The sequence below is a fragment of the Siniperca chuatsi genome, linkage group LG4, assembly GCF_020085105.1.
Source record: "Siniperca chuatsi isolate FFG_IHB_CAS linkage group LG4, ASM2008510v1, whole genome shotgun sequence".
NCBI lineage: Eukaryota > Metazoa > Chordata > Actinopteri > Centrarchiformes > Sinipercidae > Siniperca > Siniperca chuatsi.
The window spans coordinates 7,554,996-7,573,848 of NC_058045.1; the positions used below are offsets into that span (position 1 = coordinate 7,554,996).

An 18,853-nucleotide genomic window follows, 5' to 3' on the forward strand; every position below is an offset into this window, starting at 1 on the left:
GCTCCTGTCAGTGCTATAGTTTTATATTATGATAGTATTATAAGTCATGTCGTGGCAGCATTTTAATGTTGTAGCTTGTCAATGTGAAGCTAATTCTAACCAATTTATATACTGTTGGGAAATATAATCAATAACAATGTATTCTAGTTTCTAAACTCATCATAGGTTGGCTATGTAAAATCTGTAGCTGTAGAATAAGTGAAGTGGAATTACAAGTGCAATATTTGCCTCTGAAATATAGAGGAGCAGAGGTATAAAGTAACATTTACTATCTGCAGACACAAGTACCATTCATTCAAGTATCATTTTTGTTTGTAATTATTTATTGCAACTTCATTATTTCCTCACGTTGTTTGTGGTTATTTGCGTCCATATACACTGCGTAGTTTGGTGTTTATTGCTTCATATTGTCGTTACTTATCCATACTACGCATCTGTTATTGTACTTCCTCTTGCTGCTGTGACAGTTTAGTTTCCCTGTGTGAGATAATTTTATTGTAGGTACCTGCCACCTCAAAAATGTAATTAATTGTAGTGCAAATTTATTAAAAAAAAAAAAAATGTTGGTTACATTTTCACTTCCCCAGTCCTCCTTAAAGCCTGTCTACGGGCGCACTCACTCACTCCCTCATACCATTGTGTAGAAAATTGCAAAGAGCCTTTCGTCAGTGTTGTGTCACATTTATTGCCGTCTCTGTTGTGATTGCATTAAAAGTGATTGGGTGAACCCGTGTCACGTGAGCGTCCTTCGACACAAGTTTCCACGACAGCTGAGTAGCAGCTAAATGCGTTTTTTCACCTGTAACATTGATCCTTTTCAACTCGTCAGTCGAAGTTTCTTAAAATGGGAGACAAGAAGAGCCCCACAAGGTAAAACTGTCGCTGGTATCTTTGAATGAAGACTTTATCGGGCCATTTGAGAACAGAAAGCTCGGTCAATGGATGGAGCTGCTTTACTGAAGTGTTCATGGCGGCTGGCTGCTGGTTTAATATGGGGCAACTGCCCGTGTAAACTGAAAGCTCCCTTTCCCTCAATGACTGACTTCTGAGCAGAAAAGATCTTTTAGAGTCGTGTCTTTCCTGTTCTGGTATTCATTATCTACCAGGGTTTCCTTGAATTAATTGCGCTCATTGAGAATGCGCCGTTATCACAGTGTTTTTGTTTTGTTTTTGTCTGAAGGCCAAAGCGGCAATCCAAGCCCTCCGCCGACGATGGGTACTGGGACTGTAGCGTGTGCACATTCAGGAACAGCGCTGAGGCGTTCAAGTGCTTGATGTGTGATGTCAGGAAGGGGACGTCAACTCGGTAAGAATAGCTGTGGCTGGTCATTTTTAACGATCAAAGCACTGCAGAACTATGTTAATGTTAATTGCAGGATTTAAAAAAAAAAAAAATCACCTATCTATTACAACAGCCCTGTAATAAATCTTATCTTCATTAAGGGTTTAATGTTCAGTTTTTGCGGAAAATGTTTTTAGATGATTGGTGATTGAACTTTATGGACATTTTGGAGACTGTAGTTTGTAGTCATGGACGTATCTACCACTGAGGTCATGTTCTCATGTTCATGTTCATTTTGTCTGGGAACTCTGCGAATCTGCCAATTTTTCTATGGCAACAAAAATAAATAAGAGGATTCAGCATTTCCCCATTAGAGTTTTATTCCTGATAGTTGGAAGAAGGCTTTGAAAATGTTGAACTTAATGTGGGTGAAAAATGCAGAAAATACACCTCAAAAATTGACGGTTGTTGTAGAAATTTAGATTCCTGACCTCAGTAGTTTGTTGTGCTGCCAAATTGTATTGTACTGAGAATTTTGTAGTACCTTGCCCACCCCATTTATATCATTGAGGGTAGGGTAGACGGAATATTAGAAACACATCTCAGTATAACACAATACAGTCAACAACATCACAATCCACACCCTCTAAAATGACCATAGAGTTGAATCAGCACCTCTCTAAAACTGTTATTACTGAAGGTGAGTTTTATTGCAGGGTTGTTGAATTAGACAGCATTAGTTTTAGCTAGGTGGACCTAATGAACTGGCAACTGAGTGTATGTTTGGGTACTTAAGCTAACGATGTAACTGAGAGTAACCCCATCTACATGTTTACTAAAAATTAATTGGCTATATCATACCAGGTAGATAATATGAGTGATTATTGCTTATACTGGTACATGTATATGGCTGTATGAAGTTGATTAGACTAATGGCTGGAAGTCAGGAAGGTAACTCACAGCTAGCTGGTGGGAAAGTGTTAGGTCTGTGAAGGCATCTCCTGGGAACAATTTCACAAAATACTTCTATATGCTCTTTCCTGGCCAGTTTGAACTGCACAGTGGTGTTGTGGATTTCTGAAAAGACTTTGCACAGACCTGATCACTTTTTGTTTTCCCAGTCTGCCAGGATGGGGGGGGGGGCTGCACAATTAGCACAGACTTCAGCACATCCACTGAACTGTAATTGTGATTGTGGAGAGCACCGATGGGGTGATAGCATTTCTAACCAAAAACTAAGGGGAGTCAGTCTGACACTTTTCACCAATTTCTTTGCTCCTGAAACAAAAGGAGAAAATAACTTGGAAAAGATGAAATTAGGAAACTTGGAAAAATTAAATGATGAAAGTAGGAGAAGAAAACAGAGGTTCAGTACCGTAATGTTATACGTTGGACTTTCCATAAAGATTGTGGCAAGCTTGAGTTGTATGAGCTTACAGTTTTGTAGCACAACCAATACCATTTATAAAAATTAAAAGAAATCTGGACTTTGACAGGCTGGGCCCAAACTGCCAAGATCATCAGTGTTCTTGTTAAATACAGTGCCAGGGGTGGCAGAATGTAGAGGACATTTTTGCACATGCCTAAGTACCTGTTGTAACCATAGTTCAAAGGAAAGCCTTACAAATTGTCTGTCTTAAAAGTAGTCGTTAGGTGCCCAAATGAACACCGAAACAGGTTTCCTCGCTGTAATCATTTCTCTTGTTCATACTGGCTGGGAAGAGAGCTCTTCTTTATGCGCGTCACAGAGATGGGGGACAAAATCCACAGTTCTAGTTCTGCAAAAATACATTCCGAAGTTTATCTGAAGTTAATATGAGGCTTCAGCAGTATGAGTTAATTAAATCAAGTGGGTATCTTCCAAAGTTACTGTCCTTTTTCAGTGTGAAATTCCCTCAGCTCATCAAGGAGAAACAGAAGGATGGCAGTTTATACTTAAAAGACTGTGACATTGGAAGATACCCACTTGATTTGACAAACTCAGACTGGTAAAGCCTCATATTAACTTCAGGAAACTTGTATACAATGTATTTTTACACAGAAGGAGGACTGTGGATTTTGTCCTCCATCACTTCCCCATCAAATCACATTAGGAAGGGATCGGCCATGAGGAACAATTACAGGAAACAAACCCTGTTTCAATGTGTATATATGGGCACCTGACTACTGTCTTGAAAAATTGTTATCCTTTCACTTTTTGTCAATGTTTTAGCGAGTTTTGGAGATTTAGGATTCAGCCAGGAATTTCCATTTTAAATGATTGTTGTAAGCTTCCTGCTCCTCCTGGTGGTCTTGAAAGGTTACACAGCTCAGCAGTGCAAGCCCACAGGCCCACCCTAGTTACAGCATCAGTGATATAAATGTAACTGTAAGGCCAATAACTGTTTTTGTCTCTTTCAGAAAACCAAGGCCTGTTTCTCAGCTGGTTGCACAGCAAGTAAATCAGCAGTTTGCACCACCCACACACCCCAAAAAGGAGAAGAAAGAAAAATCAGAGAAAGACAAGAGTGATAAAGAACCAACACTGAAAAAGAAAAACTATAAAAAGATGAGGTATTGAATTCATCTTTTCAAAGGAAATAGCAGAATAGCTCATCATATTCAGTGGTCTTTGATATTGTTGCTGGGCTTTGCCACCACTGAAATATTTAGAATCCTTCAAGCAGTTTTCAGATCCTGTTTGTGTTTTTGTCTCTTCCCCAGGCCCAGGTTAAAAAACATAGACCGGAGCAGCGCCCAGCATCTAGAGGTCACAGTTGGAGACTTGACTGTAATAATCACAGACTTTAAGGAGAAAGCTAAACCCATGTCCACTTCAACAAGTGCTGCCTCAGCAGACCAACACAGTCAAAGTGGCTCGAGCTCTGATAACACTGAACGAGGCGTCTCCAGATGCTCTTCGCCCCACGGGGAAGGCTCGTCGGTTAATGGAGAGACTCACTAACTTTCCCAGTCAGCACAACCTGTTCTTCTGCACTCTCAACAGCCTCAACCAGAGATTAAACTTCAACATGCACGTTTTTTTGTTTTTTTTAATAATACTGTAAACGCCAATATGATAGCATTCACTTCCATTCGGGGGTTGTATTTTTCACTGCCTTCCCATGATGATAAAGATTTCAGGAGTCAGGACGTGTGCTGTATGCTGCTCAATTCAAAGAACTGTCGCAGCAACATCTATCATGATGAACTGAAAAGAGGAACTGTAGCATTAAATCCCGGATGTCTGTGGAACTGTGCCACGTGTTGTGGTGACTTGCGTTTTAACACCACAGTGTTACATCAGCATCACTGTGGTCGGTGCTGCACAGTATAAATGATGCATTATGAAAGAAAATATGAAAAAGTCATCTCAGAATTGTAGTTTATCCTTGAATTTTGTTATCATTATTTGCACTTAATGGCATCCTATGTTATTCATGTTAACATTTTTTGCATAATTTCCACTTTATCAGTAAATCATAACACTGTTGGTTACTGGCCTTACCCAGGTCTCATTTAATGCCATTGGATGCCATTAATTGTTTTACTGTCTAAAATTTGAGTAAAAATATGAAATAATTATTCTAAGTATGCTTCTCCTTCACTTGGTAGAGTTAAGCATGTTTTAATCTATAGAATGGTTTATATTGTAAAATAATGTTAAATAAAAAAAGTTGTAGATACATGGATATGTTTTTGTTTTTAATTTTTCATTATAATCAGGAACACTGTAAGACACATGGATTTCTTAAAAGTTGCTTTGTTGGAACAAAACGATTTTCTTCAATGATTTGCTTTAGCATTTCCATAGTTAGTGGATTGTATTTTTGAATTTGTTTACCGTTTTTCACATCATGACTTGATATGTTCCATAAAGACAACACGTGAAAAGGCAATAGACTTGGTATTTAACTTGTGTAGCCAGTTTAATGAAGTGCACGCACTTCACTATACTGTATGTGTGTGTGTGTGTGTTTTTACTCTTCACCATGTTCCTTACATAGATTTTACAAACAACACGTGATCATTGTTATAGATTAAACAACCCAGCAGCTACAAACTTAAAATGCTGCTTACACATCAATAATTATAATCCAGTGATACTTTTGATACTTGAAGTATATCTTGCTGATACTATTTCTGTGCTTTTACTTGCATGTACTTGTGGCAGGGTATCTTTACATTGTGAGTACTTTGACTGAATGAAGATGTTCCACCACTGCATAAAAGGGCGTCATTTTTAATGTTCTGTGAAAAAATAAGTGAAAAATCAGACGGGAAGAAGGATACAAAAAGTTATATAGATTATTACATTGTTGTAGTCGTCACGAGTTTTGAGATCTTGCATCCAGTGTCTGGTTGCTGTAGTCAGTATTCACACCACTTCCACAAGCCTCATTTTCAGCTACCACACGCCATGTACTTATGCATCGAGCTTCGAGTCGTTGGTAGCTACTTGGCTGTAGTTTACGAATCTAAAAATGTAGCTGTCAACCGTACACACACGCTGTACTGACACGTGGTTGATAAAACGAAACACGCGTGTAACAGAAGTGGGAGGGGCGGAGAACGGTAAACACCAACTGTGATCTTCGGCTTACCTTTTGACTTGATTTATGAGAGAGATTAGCTAGCTGGTAGTGCATCAGATGGTAGCAAAGATCAACAAAATGTTCCGTTAGCGCTTTAAATTTTAAACGCAAAATGCGATGCTATCTTCACGCATTTCTCCTGTGCATGGTTTTCACTATTTTTTCACTGTTGTATGTGTTCAATCAACTAGTCTCCACATTGGAGGACAGAGACGCATGGAACCTGATAGAGCAGGGGATACCCGACAGGAGCGGCCATGACACCGGGCACCGTCTCAGGAAAAGGCCAGGACTGGCAGGCCTTCGAGACCGTGAACAAGGGTTTGACAGGTATCTTAGCTAGCTAATCCGTCACCTAGCGTTAATTTCATTTCACAACTGAGCACATTAGTAACTTAATGCTAGTAGTTAAGTTAGCTCTTGAAACATTTGCAGTTGCTATAAAGTTAGCGTGGCCGTTAGACCAAAATAATAATGTTGCCGTTTACCCGCTACAGCTAACGTTAACAAGCAAACGTTAACGGCACATCAATGTCGTAACGTTAGCTAAAACCTAGTTTATGTTAGCTACCGAGGTGATAGTAATTCACTTTAGCTGGATAAGTTGAAATATATATTCAAAGTATTAATTGTGCTGTTTTGCACCCACAGTCTATAACGTTATGTGTTCAAAATTGCTAACGCTATCTTGTACAAATCTAATAGCTACCACCTGTTAGCTAGATCATTGATTAACGTTAGTGCTAACTAATTCTGTGCCTCGTGAGCTTTTGGCTGGATTTAAAGGACCGACACCTGTTAAACAACTAACTCTAGGAGGCAGTTCAGGACAGATCTAATCCCAAAACATATAACGTTAGCATTGTTCTGATGTTCAAGAGATGAATTTAACGTTGAGGATCCAAAAGATCATGTTTTCATTCTGTCAGGTGTAAATCACTGTCAGTCTCTTACTGGAATCCATATTGGAGACTGCCTGCTGATGTTTGTGGAGTGAACTGCTTATTGGAATCATCTCTTAGGTATGACTTATTTTGTGCATCTCTATAAAAAGATACCAGTGTTCTTTAATAATCAATAGACTTCAACTTACAACTTTCACCTAACTTACTTAATAGGCCCACAGTTCAGAGTAAATGCTGGGCATATTGCTGCACTCACAGTGTACCTTGTGACTACTCTTGAGTTTTAGTAGTAGTATAAGTAATTCTCAGGAGTCAAACATGCTCACAACAACACTTTGAGTTCAGTAATTTGGTGAAAAAAGTTTCTTCTACATTACATTTGAACCATAAATCTGTTTTACTTGTCATATATTGACATTCATGTGAATGTCAATATATGACAAGTACACTATTAAACATGCCAGTATCTTATCAACAGACTCTTTTTTTTTTTTATCATCTCTAATCCTTCATGCCAATGGCTGCATTACTAGTCATTGGCAGAGTAGTAGCTTTAGTTTTTCTTCATTAAAAGTCTACATGTTGGCAGAAAGTGATAATAGAGGTCTTGGGGTTTTCTTGAGTCTTGTGCTGGTATCATCAGATGCAAATTTGAGGGATAGCTGGAGCCTTGTTCAAAATTAACATAACTATTTAATTATAATCGTGTATGTTGGCTTGCCATACTATGACATGTATACAGAGATATGATTGAAAATGGGCAAAGTGGTCTTTGAAATGTGTGAAGTTACATTCATGATTTCCAAACTTGAAAGTAGTAGTTTACAAGGAGCGCTTGGAGGCAGCACAACACATGAGTCCTGTTCTACATCCTTTCATTAAACCCAATGATAGTTCCAACCCTACAGGGCTGAGTACTGGTCTGCTGGGCCTGCTGATATCTTCAGTACTTTATTCTCTCCTGCAACTGTCAGTGTATCCATGCTGTTGTAAGAATAGAAGCCGAGGTTGATTACTTATTCATTTTACTTTGTCTTGACTCTTAGAGAGAGGTCAGTCTCTGCAGTCAAGGAACGTAGTGATGAGAGAAGCCACCTGGCTGTGGTGGCCTGTGGCTCCAGGCTAGAGGAGACTCTCACCATGCTGAAGTCTGCTCTAATCCTCAGCAAAAAGCCTCTGCACTTTTACATCTTTGCTGAGGATGATCTTCATGACAGCTTCAGAAATGCTGTGAGTGTCTTCCCCAACAACAACAGAACTTTCATGTAGTTGTGTTTTAATTTTCTGGGTATACGCAGTATCTTAAAACCAGTTATGACTAAATCTGTGTAAATGATTTCCTATGCCATTTGTCAACTGGCTTATACAGAATCACATTAAGAAGGCATTATTGCGACCATTGCGCAGACTCCAGGCATGTTTGAGAAACAGTCTGCATGCATGAGTTTTTCTACAGTAAAGCTTTCTTTTTATATATACAGTTGTCACTTTTTGGCCAAAAGGCTGAGGTGCATCATTTATGAAAGAACAACTTATGATAAAATCTTACATGTGGATATTGTTGAGGTACAGTTTTTGTTTGTGCTTATCTTTTCTTAAAGCTGGACTCCTGGCCCAGGACAGTTCAGACCAAGTTTAACTTCACCATCTACCCCATCACATTTCCCAAGGAGAATGCGAAGGAGTGGAAGAAACTCTTCAAACCATGTGCCTCTCAGAGGCTCTTCCTGCCAGTAGGTGTAGAGTCATCCTTCATATATATCACTTGTAACAATTACACATTTGCAAAATGTGCTCATACGTTTTTTGTGGTCTGTTTTCCAGCTGATCCTAAAGGAGGTGGATTCTTTGCTCTATGTGGACACAGATATCCTTTTTCTGCAGCCGGTAGAGGACATCTGGGCCCTCCTTTCTCATTTCAATTCGAGCCACTTAGCTGCCATGGCTCCGGAGCATGAGGAGCCACGCATCGGCTGGTACAACCGTTTTGCTCGCCACCCTTATTATGGCAAGACAGGCATAAACTCAGGGGTCATGCTCATGAACATGACGCGCCTCAGGGATAAATATTTTAAGGTAATGTGCAGGCAGATTTTCTTTTCTTTTTCTTGTGTAGTTTTTTTGCAGAATGTTAACCACTTTCAGCTGTTGCTATGTGCTAAAATTTGTACTTTATCTTCCCAATTTAATATACCAATGTGTCATGATAGCTATTATCATATTAAAATACAGAATATGGATAAGTGCTCACCTACTGTATGAAGGCAAAGAGTACCAAACACATCTAAAATGTAAAAAAGGAATTGTATTATGTCCAGGTCTGAATGTTTATGAGAAAAGTGTGGCTCAGTGTTGATGCAACCATAACTACATATTTAATGTGGGCCATGTCAATGGCTGTAGGCTGTGTCAGTTAACAACTTTGGATATTTGTTGTAAAGAATTATCCTCATCTGTGGAGTAATATGATCTCATGTTATCCAGTCATATTAAACATCAACATTTTTACATTCGGTTAATGATTGAAACATCTAGATTTCTGTGAAATTTAGACACTGAAAAAATAGTTGCGAATACTGAAGCAGGCGTAGCTGTACTACCAAGATTGGCCAGCTGAGGTCACTCTTGTAATTCCTTTCTAAACCGAGTGTACTCGCTTGAGAGAGAGAAAACAGTTTAAGTTGAAGTGAAGTGTTGGCAAAGGGATTAATTTTCCAGAATTGCAGGTGTATGGTTTCCTGATGTGCAATATGAATGTCCCCTGATTGTTTTATTTTTCCCTCTAGAATGACATGACAACAGTTGCACTGAAGTGGGAGGAAATTCTGATGCCCCTTCTCCAGAAGTATAAACTCAATATCACCTGGGGTGACCAGGACCTTCTCAATATCATATTTCACCATAACCCAGGTTTGTGCTCTAACCCTGACCACATACACAGAATTATTTTTAATCATGAATGACGTTAGTCCAGGACACAAACGAGGCTTCACTAAAGACATTTCTTGGTTTAGACATTTACCATCAAATAAACAAATATTTGAGGGTTTGTACCTTATTGAATTAACCCAGTTATTTATAATCCTCATCAACCCAATCATGTCTCTGTCTGTGTTACAGAAAGCATATATGTGTTCCCCTGCCAGTGGAACTACCGTCCAGACCACTGTATCTATGGCAGCAACTGTCAACAGGCTGAACAAGAAGGTGTCTTCATTCTCCATGGTAACAGGGGAGTTTACCATGATGACAAGCAGCCAGCGTTTCGAGCTGTCTACGAGGCCATCCAAAAGGTAGAGACAGCCTCTCTAACCAGAAATCTGTGGTTTCTCTGAGCCCCTAGAGTAAAATAAAAAAAACTTTACTCAAAGGGACTTATTTGTAAACAATCACCATGCCTTGCAAAATGCTCTAAATAGAATTGAGTATATTTATTCTTCCAAAAGTTTTTGTTAAGAGTATGCCAGACACAGCCAACTGGAAAACTTAATGTAACGTGAAGTAATGTTTCAAAGGCTTTGTTTATTCTAGTGAGGAGTGATTTTATAGACTTTCTTTCTGGTGCCTCTGTTTCAGAGGGCAGTTGTGTAGGTAGACCAGACTATCTGGAGAAACATTTACTAGTCATTACATTATCAATAGGCACTCCAGGCCATTGCTTTTCTCTTATGGATGCTTTCGTCCACCAGTGCTAAATCAATAGCCTGTTAAACATTTCCGTCATCCTGTCTTAACTCTCACAAACCAGACAAATCAGCCCCACCCTGCTTCAACCACAGGAATGGTTCCTTGAGATGCTGTCAACTAAAATGCTAAAATTCATATTTTTTTGCAGAGTTGATGCACCTCAAAATTATATAAATTATAAAAGGCAGTCATTCTAACATTTCTGTGGGTACATTACTAATTCTGGAGTGTCAAAATAGACCACGTCAAAGAAGTCTGGATTTCAGTATCATTACTGGTAGGCCAACTTTAGATTATTCTAACACAGTCAATGCCACCATGACCAAGAGTCATTTGACAAAAATAAATTTATTTAAAAACTGAATTTTTAGGCTTATTCTGTCCATGTTTATTACTGAATAAGACTGCTTTCCAATATAATAAAGTTACAATTAAAAGAAAACATACATGCTTACTTAAAGGATAAGGCTGTTTTTGTTATTGTCCACAAATCCCATGAAAAGACCAAAACCAACAATGTGCTAGTCTGTCTGTCTCTCAATACTTTCTAACTTCTCCAGCCTGTCTGTCCATTCCTTCCTACTTCCTCTTTAAAAACAGGCCATGAATAAATACTTTAATTTTTTAAAAAGACTAAAAAGCACCTGGGCAGTGTAGCTTTTAGCAAATATTACTGAAGCAGGAGTAAATAGTGTATTTGTTGGACTATTATCTGCTGCCAATTTGGTGCTCTAGTTAGTATTTACAGTAGCAGGACGGTGTCTGTGCGACTGGCTCAAAATACACTACAGTGCCCGTGGTTATTGTAACGAAGAAACATGTCAGCCAGTGCAACTGTGTGACTCACTGACAACAATGGAGGTCTATATAGCACAGAGGAATAAGTTATATCAGAATTGGGACACAGATAATACTTAGAATAGTAGCAATTCATTGTTGGTTTTGTTTTTTTCATTGGATTTGTTAACAAGAAAAATATAGAATCACCACCCTCATCCTTTCATATCCGCTTCTTGGATTTCTGTGTAGGCCTGATTTCACTTTGTTGGAACAGCTGGTGAGGTCTGGCTGTCTCTTTACGCCTTCTGTAAAATCTAAATATTTTCAGAATTGTAGCATCCTTAAGTTGGTATGACACCCTATAGAGCTCTGCCAGTGCATCGCTGGCACTTGAAAATGAAGACAGAACTTGGATTAAAAAAGTATGACATCTGTCAATTTACTCTAAATGCGTTTTGAGCTTTCAGAGCTTAAAAGTCCACTACACATCCATCATCAGTGAGCAAGCAAGTAAGCCGGAGAGCTCTCTCACTGCTGCGCTGGCGGCTCGCCTTCAATCTGCTCTTCTTGATTTCAGCACACCGGTCAACATGCAGGCAGCAATTGGGGGAGCAAGGGAAGCTTCATTAGCTGGTCTCCATCCATTACCGCCACAGGGCTCAGCCTGGCCACTATCAGTGCGGACAATGTTCTCAGCCATTAGGTAAACGAGGAGGCTTCATTATGGGGCACTCGGCCCTCATGCCTCCATCAGTCTCCCAGACAGCACAAACATGCATACAGCATCCAAGACAGCACGTACCAGACTCCATCTGATTTTAGGAGGTGGAGGGGTGCTGCGGTTTGTCATTAGTAAGCATAATACATGTCCTGTATTAAGTAGATAAATGTAAGATACAGGTCTTCATAGTACAAAAGAGCCTGGTCTAACTGAAGATCCTTTGTTGTTATAAGCTATATTTTGCTGAAGCTTTTATCAGCGCTTCCTGTTGCTCCAGCTCCTCAGGCCCCCTCCCACTTTGTTCCCACTCAGTCCTTTGAGGACAGCATCCTAAAGCCTGGAGCAGGCAATTCTGGAGGAAACTCTCATTTTCATCCCACCAAGAGCTCCTGAGTCAGCCCGGCTCCCAAGGCAGGCTCTCCCAGCCGGCAGAGGAGCTTGCAATAAAGGGCACTACCATTACCCAGCCAAGCCCACAGAAGAGTTGTAAAATTTTTAGTGCTGATGCTAGTTTGAGACATCATGATGGCTGTGTGGACAACGCACCAGCAGCATCCACATAAAAATCGATAGGAGGCTGTTAATGGTGCTTTATTGCCTGCTCCAGTATATGAGAGATAATAAAGAGAGTGTGCTTTGAATAACCTAATGCCTGGTCAAACTGGAGTCAAGTGAGATGCTGTAAAATAGTGATTTCTTCTTATTTACTCAAGCAGTAAAAGAATGGTGTACCTCAATATAAAAACAATGCATTACATACTGTACGCACCTTATTTACATACTGTACGTGACAAAAACTTGGCTGCTAATATTAACTTGCTGAAGAGCAGGAAGTTTTATCTGCACAAAAGCATACAATAATGAAGCATATCTGGAATGCTGCTGCTGTAGCTTTCACCAATACTGTCACGGCTTACTGAGCCCGTTCTTGTATAGTTGTGGTAATAGAAATTCATCATCCAAACACACTCTGAATTGACAGATATGAATCAAATGCAGAATGTTGCCTTGAACTGACGGTGATAAATGTGGCACTTAATTCGTGTTATTTGAATGCAGTTTTTATTGTGCCCTCGTGGCTGTCACAGGAGGCAACAGGTGTAAAAACACACAATTCTGCTTTGTTTGTTTTTTTAAAAAGCATGTTTTCAGTCTTTCTTGAGTAATGTCAGGAGCAGGACAACAGCTGAAATTAAAGCGGGTGCAGCCACCAGAGACATGACCGTGGATGTACGAAGCTGTAATAAAACTGATCTTTATTCTGAAATCAGAAATATAATACCTTCACATTTTTCTCTTCATCACAGTACCAGTTTGGTGAAAACATGGAGACCTCACTGCTTCAGCCACTGGAAGAGTCACTGCAGACCACCACAAATACCTACTGTGGAAGAGCCAGTCACCTGTTTACGAAGAAGTTAAAACAGGGCATCATGTCTGTTCAACAAGATGTCACGCAGAGAAGATATTCAGGACAGCACGCTAATATCATTCATGATTAGTGTCTAAGTTCTCTCTGGAAGAAGAGACTTGGATTCAAGCACACCTGTGGAGACAATGAGCTGGATGACAAACAGACTCAGGTCAACACTGAACCATCATCTGTTTACAAACTGCATATCAAAACTGTGGAAATGGGGTAGGATAATCTGTGGAACAGGTTATCTTTTAGTTTTAAGTGAAGCCAATGTTTGTACATACAGTATCTGTCCAATGAACACACAACTAGGTCACAAACGCTTTTTCACCATGGTGGGAAATGCACCGAATCCACTTTGCCCTGTAGATATTTTGGACTATTCCAGACAATCAGGTTGTATTATTTTTTTATTTTGGGAAAGAATCTACAATCACTTTGTACGATTGTCTAAGGTCTTTGGGGGAAAAGAAACACAGCAGGTTACTTAAATACGCTGTTCTTATCGAGAGTATTTTATTAGAGTTTTAATATAATTTTACATACATGTATATTATCAAAGGGTTGTCGTTATTTTCAGGTACTTGTTAGTTACACATGAATTCTCTTCATGTTTTTATTGACTGAAACAAATACTCAATACTTTAAACTTATAGAATCTGATCAGTATTTACATGAAGCACTTTTGGTGTCTACCTTTTTAAAATATTAACATTAGGCTATCATTTCATATACTCTGGTATGGGAGTTTTCAAAGCATCGTTTACTGTACATTGTATTAGCATTTAACCAATTTCAGTAACTTTGCCAACTTGTTTTCCTATAACTGGAACTTGTCATGACTGTCACAGAGAGCAGTTAGTTTTCAATCAAGCCAGCATCATTTAATCTGCTCCCAGACAGGTTTAACAACAATTTGTACTATTGATTTGAGAAACTGAGGATTGTAATAACAAAATCATATCTGTGACTTTAATGTTTTACTGAAAAGCAAGCACAGACATTTAAATATATATCAAATGAATAGGAAATAAATATTTTATTACAACGCATTTCTAATGGTGCCTATGATGCCGTATGTAGTCTCTAAAATACATATGCTTGCGGTAAGGTTGAATTGTAAAAAGTCACAGCATTTTAAATGTGATACAGCTCATAAAGTACTTGATATGGTTTGGAATTTCCTTTTTGTTACTTTAAAAGTAAATCTACAGTATTTCAAACTGCAAATACACTTTATATTACGAGAACCCCTAAAACTATTGCCAAAAATTGAAGGAATTACAATTGAGTGTTTGTAATAAGGCAAATTAATTCTGGTGTAATGAATTTATTTGACTGAAATTCCTTAAGGTTTAATTTGGAATGCTTGGTTCTTAGTTTCTTACATTTTATTTTGTATTCTCATTAAGTCTTTTGCATCAGCCATCATAACCACTTTGCATAAACTGTACTTTGTGCCCACTCACTCCACACAAAGACCGAGCATGAGCCATGTCCTAGAAGGCAGCAGCAAGCTGAAAATAGGAAATTAATGTGTGAGTGTGAAGACTTCAGAAAGTGTTGTTAGATGGCCAAAAAGGAGCTGATGTGTCTGGGTCAGTAGCCTCTGGCTCTTCATTTCACAGACAGATTGACAGACGTGCATGGAATAGGCAATAGAGCTGCATGATGAATTTAAAATGGTTTCTGTTCTAAGAAGCTGTTCGATATATCAATTTTTCTTGCCAAGAAATTACAAAGTGTGCAGTGAGTGGAGGAAAACATTTTCTGTATTTTAAGAAAGAATTATCCCTTCTCAAGTTTTACAAGTTACATCTAAAGCTCAATTTTATGATGTGAAGCCAGTAGCAACCCAGCACAGCAGTGAATCTAAAAGATTTGCATATTCGGTAATAAATGGTTGTATTGCATTGTAAGCTAATGAGCAATATCAGAGTTGAGGATTTTGTTGATTTCGTTGGTAAAAGTTATGGTCAAACTGGTAGATCACTCCAAACCTTAGCGCAAATTACTCCTCCTCAGGGTTGGGTGATATGCTACAGGCTATAAGGAAGGCTTATAACATAGCTGTAGTTTATATTTTTAATAGAGAACCTCCAAGTACTAGTTTTTCTACTCCCACTTAGTATCTTTTAAGGGGTTAAGCAAGTGCATATTTTTTGCTGTGTGGATATAAAAAATCCCTACCCCAAAAAACACTAGAGGTCAGTTTATTTCTCCCATGAAGTGATTACAGAACCCTTAGTAAGATAGATGTTTACAACTTCAATATGCAAAGCACATTCAGTTTTTAGGGAGAAATGCTAATGCTGCTGCTGCCTGGTTTCACTCCCCCTGAGTATAATGGTGATTGAGGGCTCATTCTCTTTCAGTCTAACAGGAACTGCCAATGGATTATTCATGTTATTGCTTGCACCACTTTGCGTCCGTAATGTTCAATAGCGATTTAAAGCCCAGGCATAAATTAAAACAGTCGGAGGCAAATGGCCCGACACAGAGCAAAAGGGGTCACAAAGTAAGGATTATGCAATGTTAGGCAGTGCAAAGTCATCAACATCCTCTTTACTTGAGTGTGTGGAGCTTACATCATCAACATGTGCAGAGGAATATGTAATATATCTGTTAATTATAATTGAAGTCTATAATATTCCTTAACCCTGTAGCCAAACCGCCCTTGCCATAACTGAAATATAAATATGATGACATTAGGAATGTGGTGTACTTCAAAATAACACAGCAAAGTCGTATACGATGCATTCAAGCTAGGAAATAATGTTTTTTTCCTCCAGAAACTCTGAAATTTGCAATTTGCAGAGCAATAATCAAAATCAAAAGGAATAAATTAACCTAAAATACAAAATCTGTGTAGTGTACTTTCCTTCTTATGGAAAAAAAATTATAATAATAAAAAATTAAGAACTTCAGATTTACACTTGGATTGTTTAGGGTTCCTCTGCCAGCCGCAGGACCAGTAACTTCTGCTCATTTAGCTGATTACTCTAAATGTCCCTGTTTCTTACAATGATTAGTCTATCAAGTCAGTTTTAAACTTTTTATTGCTCTACTTATTAAAGCTGCATTGTTAATCTGTGGCCACTAGGGGGCAGAACAACATCAAAATAAGCTATTACTGTCCAGCCACCTGATGAATGTAAGTCTAATATTCACTCTCCTTTTTAGCTCTGTTTTGGTCTCCACCAGCTCCTGAGAAAGATGACTAGAACTTTAAACTAGACTAGAACTGGTAAATGCTTGAATGTGTCCTACTTCAAGTTTGTGTAACTGTTGATGCTGGACAGGAAGGGTAGAGTGCGTTCATCAGAGCCATATAACTGGAAACGGCTGCCTACTGGGATTAATACAAGTGTCTCACAAGCAACCATACAGTTTAATAAGGACAGATCAATTGAAAGTGAATAACAATATGTATTGATGTAAGCAACAGATAAAGACTTCAGTGATTAGACTCAATGCATGTGAAGCATCTTCATTAAGAGTTGACCCATGAACGTAGAATCCCCCCGGAGTCTACAGGCTTGTGGTGGTGGAGTTAAGCCACCAGGAGGGAGACTGAACATCTCCCTTGAATCTTGTGGAACATCCTGGAGCTAATTTTGGTGATTTGGCAGTTGGATTGTGCAAAAGTAGGTCTGAAAGACAGAACGACAGGATGGCAAAATTATAGGTAACACTTTATAATAACCATCGTTTAATAAATGGTAAATTGATAGTTAATTAAACTTTAGTTAGTATTTACTAAACATTATCATTTCATTGTTTGTTAATAGTGAAATAACTATTAACTAAAATTTTAATTAATTAGTTTAATTAAAATAAGTTTACCATTTATGATGGTTAGTATGAAGAACAGCATCCAATGACTTAAGGAATGTAGGCAAAAAGACCACTGGTCAAATAAGGTGATGTCAGAATTTTTAAATAAAAGGGACTTTGGCAGTGTGGGAAGGAGGAACCGATGGAGAAGATCAGAATGGGAAGAAAAAGCAGAAATTCACCCATAGAGTAGTAAAGGCAAAACATGAGAGCAAATATCTTTGTTACTGAACTTTCACCAAAGCTTCATTTTACTGTGTATACCTGTGGAGTCGGGTGATGATTCACTGTGTTTTCCAGAGTTTAAGGAAGGCTTCATGCATACAGCACAGCTTGATGTGTTTTGAGGGGCTGCGAGGAAGACAAGTAAGATTAAATAAAAGTGCTGTTGAGGCTTTCATAGATAAAACATATAAATAAACATAAACATACTCAATACGTGACAATACAGAAGTTTTACTCATCAAGGGTACTTCTAAAGGATGGCTGATCCTCAATCTGCTCATTTTACAAGACAGCACTTCTGAGTGAGGATGAGATTCCAGTTCCAGTCAAGACATGAGACAGTGAGTCATGTATCTTGTCAGTTTGATAAACTGAACAAAGTGAAAAACCAGAGCGGGGATGAGAGGAAAGTAAGAAGTTTATCACAGTTGAGTGGACCAGGTAGGAAATCTATTTTCCCCTTGTGCATGTATCTCTCTGCTCGCTACCTTTCCCCCTGCAGAAGGATATCCTTTAACTAGTGAACATTTTGATCAATAATACATTTGCCAGCACTGCTGAGACAGGTATAATTGTGCTGATATGTCAGGGTTTAAAACAATTAATGTAATTTACTGTTGAGCATTAGCTATGCATGGATCCTTCAGTATCATGCTGAGAATTTGCCACTGTAAGCAGAACAAGATGAGAAATATGCATATGGAATTAAATGAAATTGCTAGTTCAGTGCCTTTAGTCAGAAAATATGGGTATCAGTTTGTCACTTTATTGATATACTTGTACCATAAATTTAGATTCTTCCTAATTTCAGTTAAACTTCGTTGGAACAAGATTAAGAGTCTACAGCCACACCATAACTCAAAATGACAATGCTAACATGCTGATGTTTAGCAGGTGTAATGTTTTCATGTTCACCATCTTAGTTTGGCATGTTAGCATGCAAACATTTGCTAATTAGCAAAAGTACAGCTGAGGCTGATGGACATGTGATTAGTTTTATATTTGGTCATAAACAAAAGTATTGGACAAATAAAAATTTTGGCCTGATAATGCTTGATGAAAAGTCAGGTTAAAGTTATTACAATTCATCCTGAGGGGGGCATAAACGGCCGTACTAAATTTCAGGGCAATGCAGCCAAAAGTTGTTGAGATATTTCAGTCTGGACCATGTAAGTGGTGGGCCGATGACATTGCCATCACTAGAGCCACACGGCTAGCTAACTAAAAGAGGTTATTCCTGCATCTACTTTTCTATACTCGCAATTCAAATGCCATTCTAGCACATTATTTGAATTTACTCCTCAAAGAACAGACAGTAAGCTAGATTAATGACACATCGCCTTACAGCTACACTGTGTGGATCAATGTTTCAACAAATAATCCATACCCCGGCTACTCTAGGGCGTTGGCTCCTCTCCTCTCACT

The 18,853-nt window shown here is 38.6% G+C and overlaps 2 protein-coding genes across 4 annotated transcripts; both read left to right on the forward strand.

The window, feature by feature from the left end:
- Window positions 1-689: 689 nt before the first annotated feature.
- Window positions 690-4,953, forward strand: LOC122874556 (YY1-associated factor 2-like). 2 transcript variants are annotated; one of them, XM_044192583.1, is made up of 4 exons: window positions 705-870; window positions 1,181-1,306; window positions 3,683-3,835; window positions 3,986-4,953. In XM_044192583.1, exons 1-4 carry the CDS (start codon window positions 845-847, stop codon window positions 4,224-4,226), a joined length of 546 nt encoding a protein of 181 aa, XP_044048518.1. In that variant the 5' UTR covers window positions 705-844; the 3' UTR covers window positions 4,227-4,953. The 2 variants fall into 2 exon arrangements, with proteins under 2 accessions (XP_044048519.1, XP_044048518.1); XM_044192584.1 differs by lacking the exon at window positions 1,181-1,306 and having other exon boundaries at window positions 690-870.
- An 870-nt stretch (window positions 4,954-5,823) lies between these two features.
- Window positions 5,824-14,539, forward strand: LOC122874555 (glucoside xylosyltransferase 1-like). 2 transcript variants are annotated; one of them, XM_044192580.1, is made up of 8 exons: window positions 5,844-6,186; window positions 6,786-6,878; window positions 7,808-7,991; window positions 8,363-8,494; window positions 8,586-8,837; window positions 9,548-9,671; window positions 9,882-10,054; window positions 13,257-14,539. In XM_044192580.1, exons 1-8 carry the CDS (start codon window positions 5,969-5,971, stop codon window positions 13,449-13,451), a joined length of 1,371 nt encoding a protein of 456 aa, XP_044048515.1. In that variant the 5' UTR covers window positions 5,844-5,968; the 3' UTR covers window positions 13,452-14,539. The 2 variants fall into 2 exon arrangements, with proteins under 2 accessions (XP_044048517.1, XP_044048515.1); XM_044192582.1 differs by lacking the exon at window positions 6,786-6,878 and having other exon boundaries at window positions 5,824-6,186.
- The last annotated feature ends 4,314 nt before the right edge of the window (window positions 14,540-18,853 follow it).

Coding starts and splice junctions, on each gene's coding strand:
- LOC122874556 (XM_044192583.1), top strand. CDS start 845: ATGGGAGACAAGAAGAGCCCCACAAG. Junction 1,307..3,682: donor AGGAAGGGGACGTCAACTCG/GTAAGAATAGCT, acceptor TGTCTCTTTCAG/AAAACCAAGGCCTGTTTCTC. Junction 3,836..3,985: donor AAAAACTATAAAAAGATGAG/GTATTGAATTCA, acceptor TCTCTTCCCCAG/GCCCAGGTTAAAAAACATAG.
- LOC122874555 (XM_044192580.1), top strand. CDS start 5,969: ATGCGATGCTATCTTCACGCATTTCTCCTGTGCATGGTTTTCACTATT. Junction 8,495..8,585: donor CTCAGAGGCTCTTCCTGCCA/GTAGGTGTAGAG, acceptor TCTGTTTTCCAG/CTGATCCTAAAGGAGGTGGA. Junction 9,672..9,881: donor CATATTTCACCATAACCCAG/GTTTGTGCTCTA, acceptor TCTGTGTTACAG/AAAGCATATATGTGTTCCCC.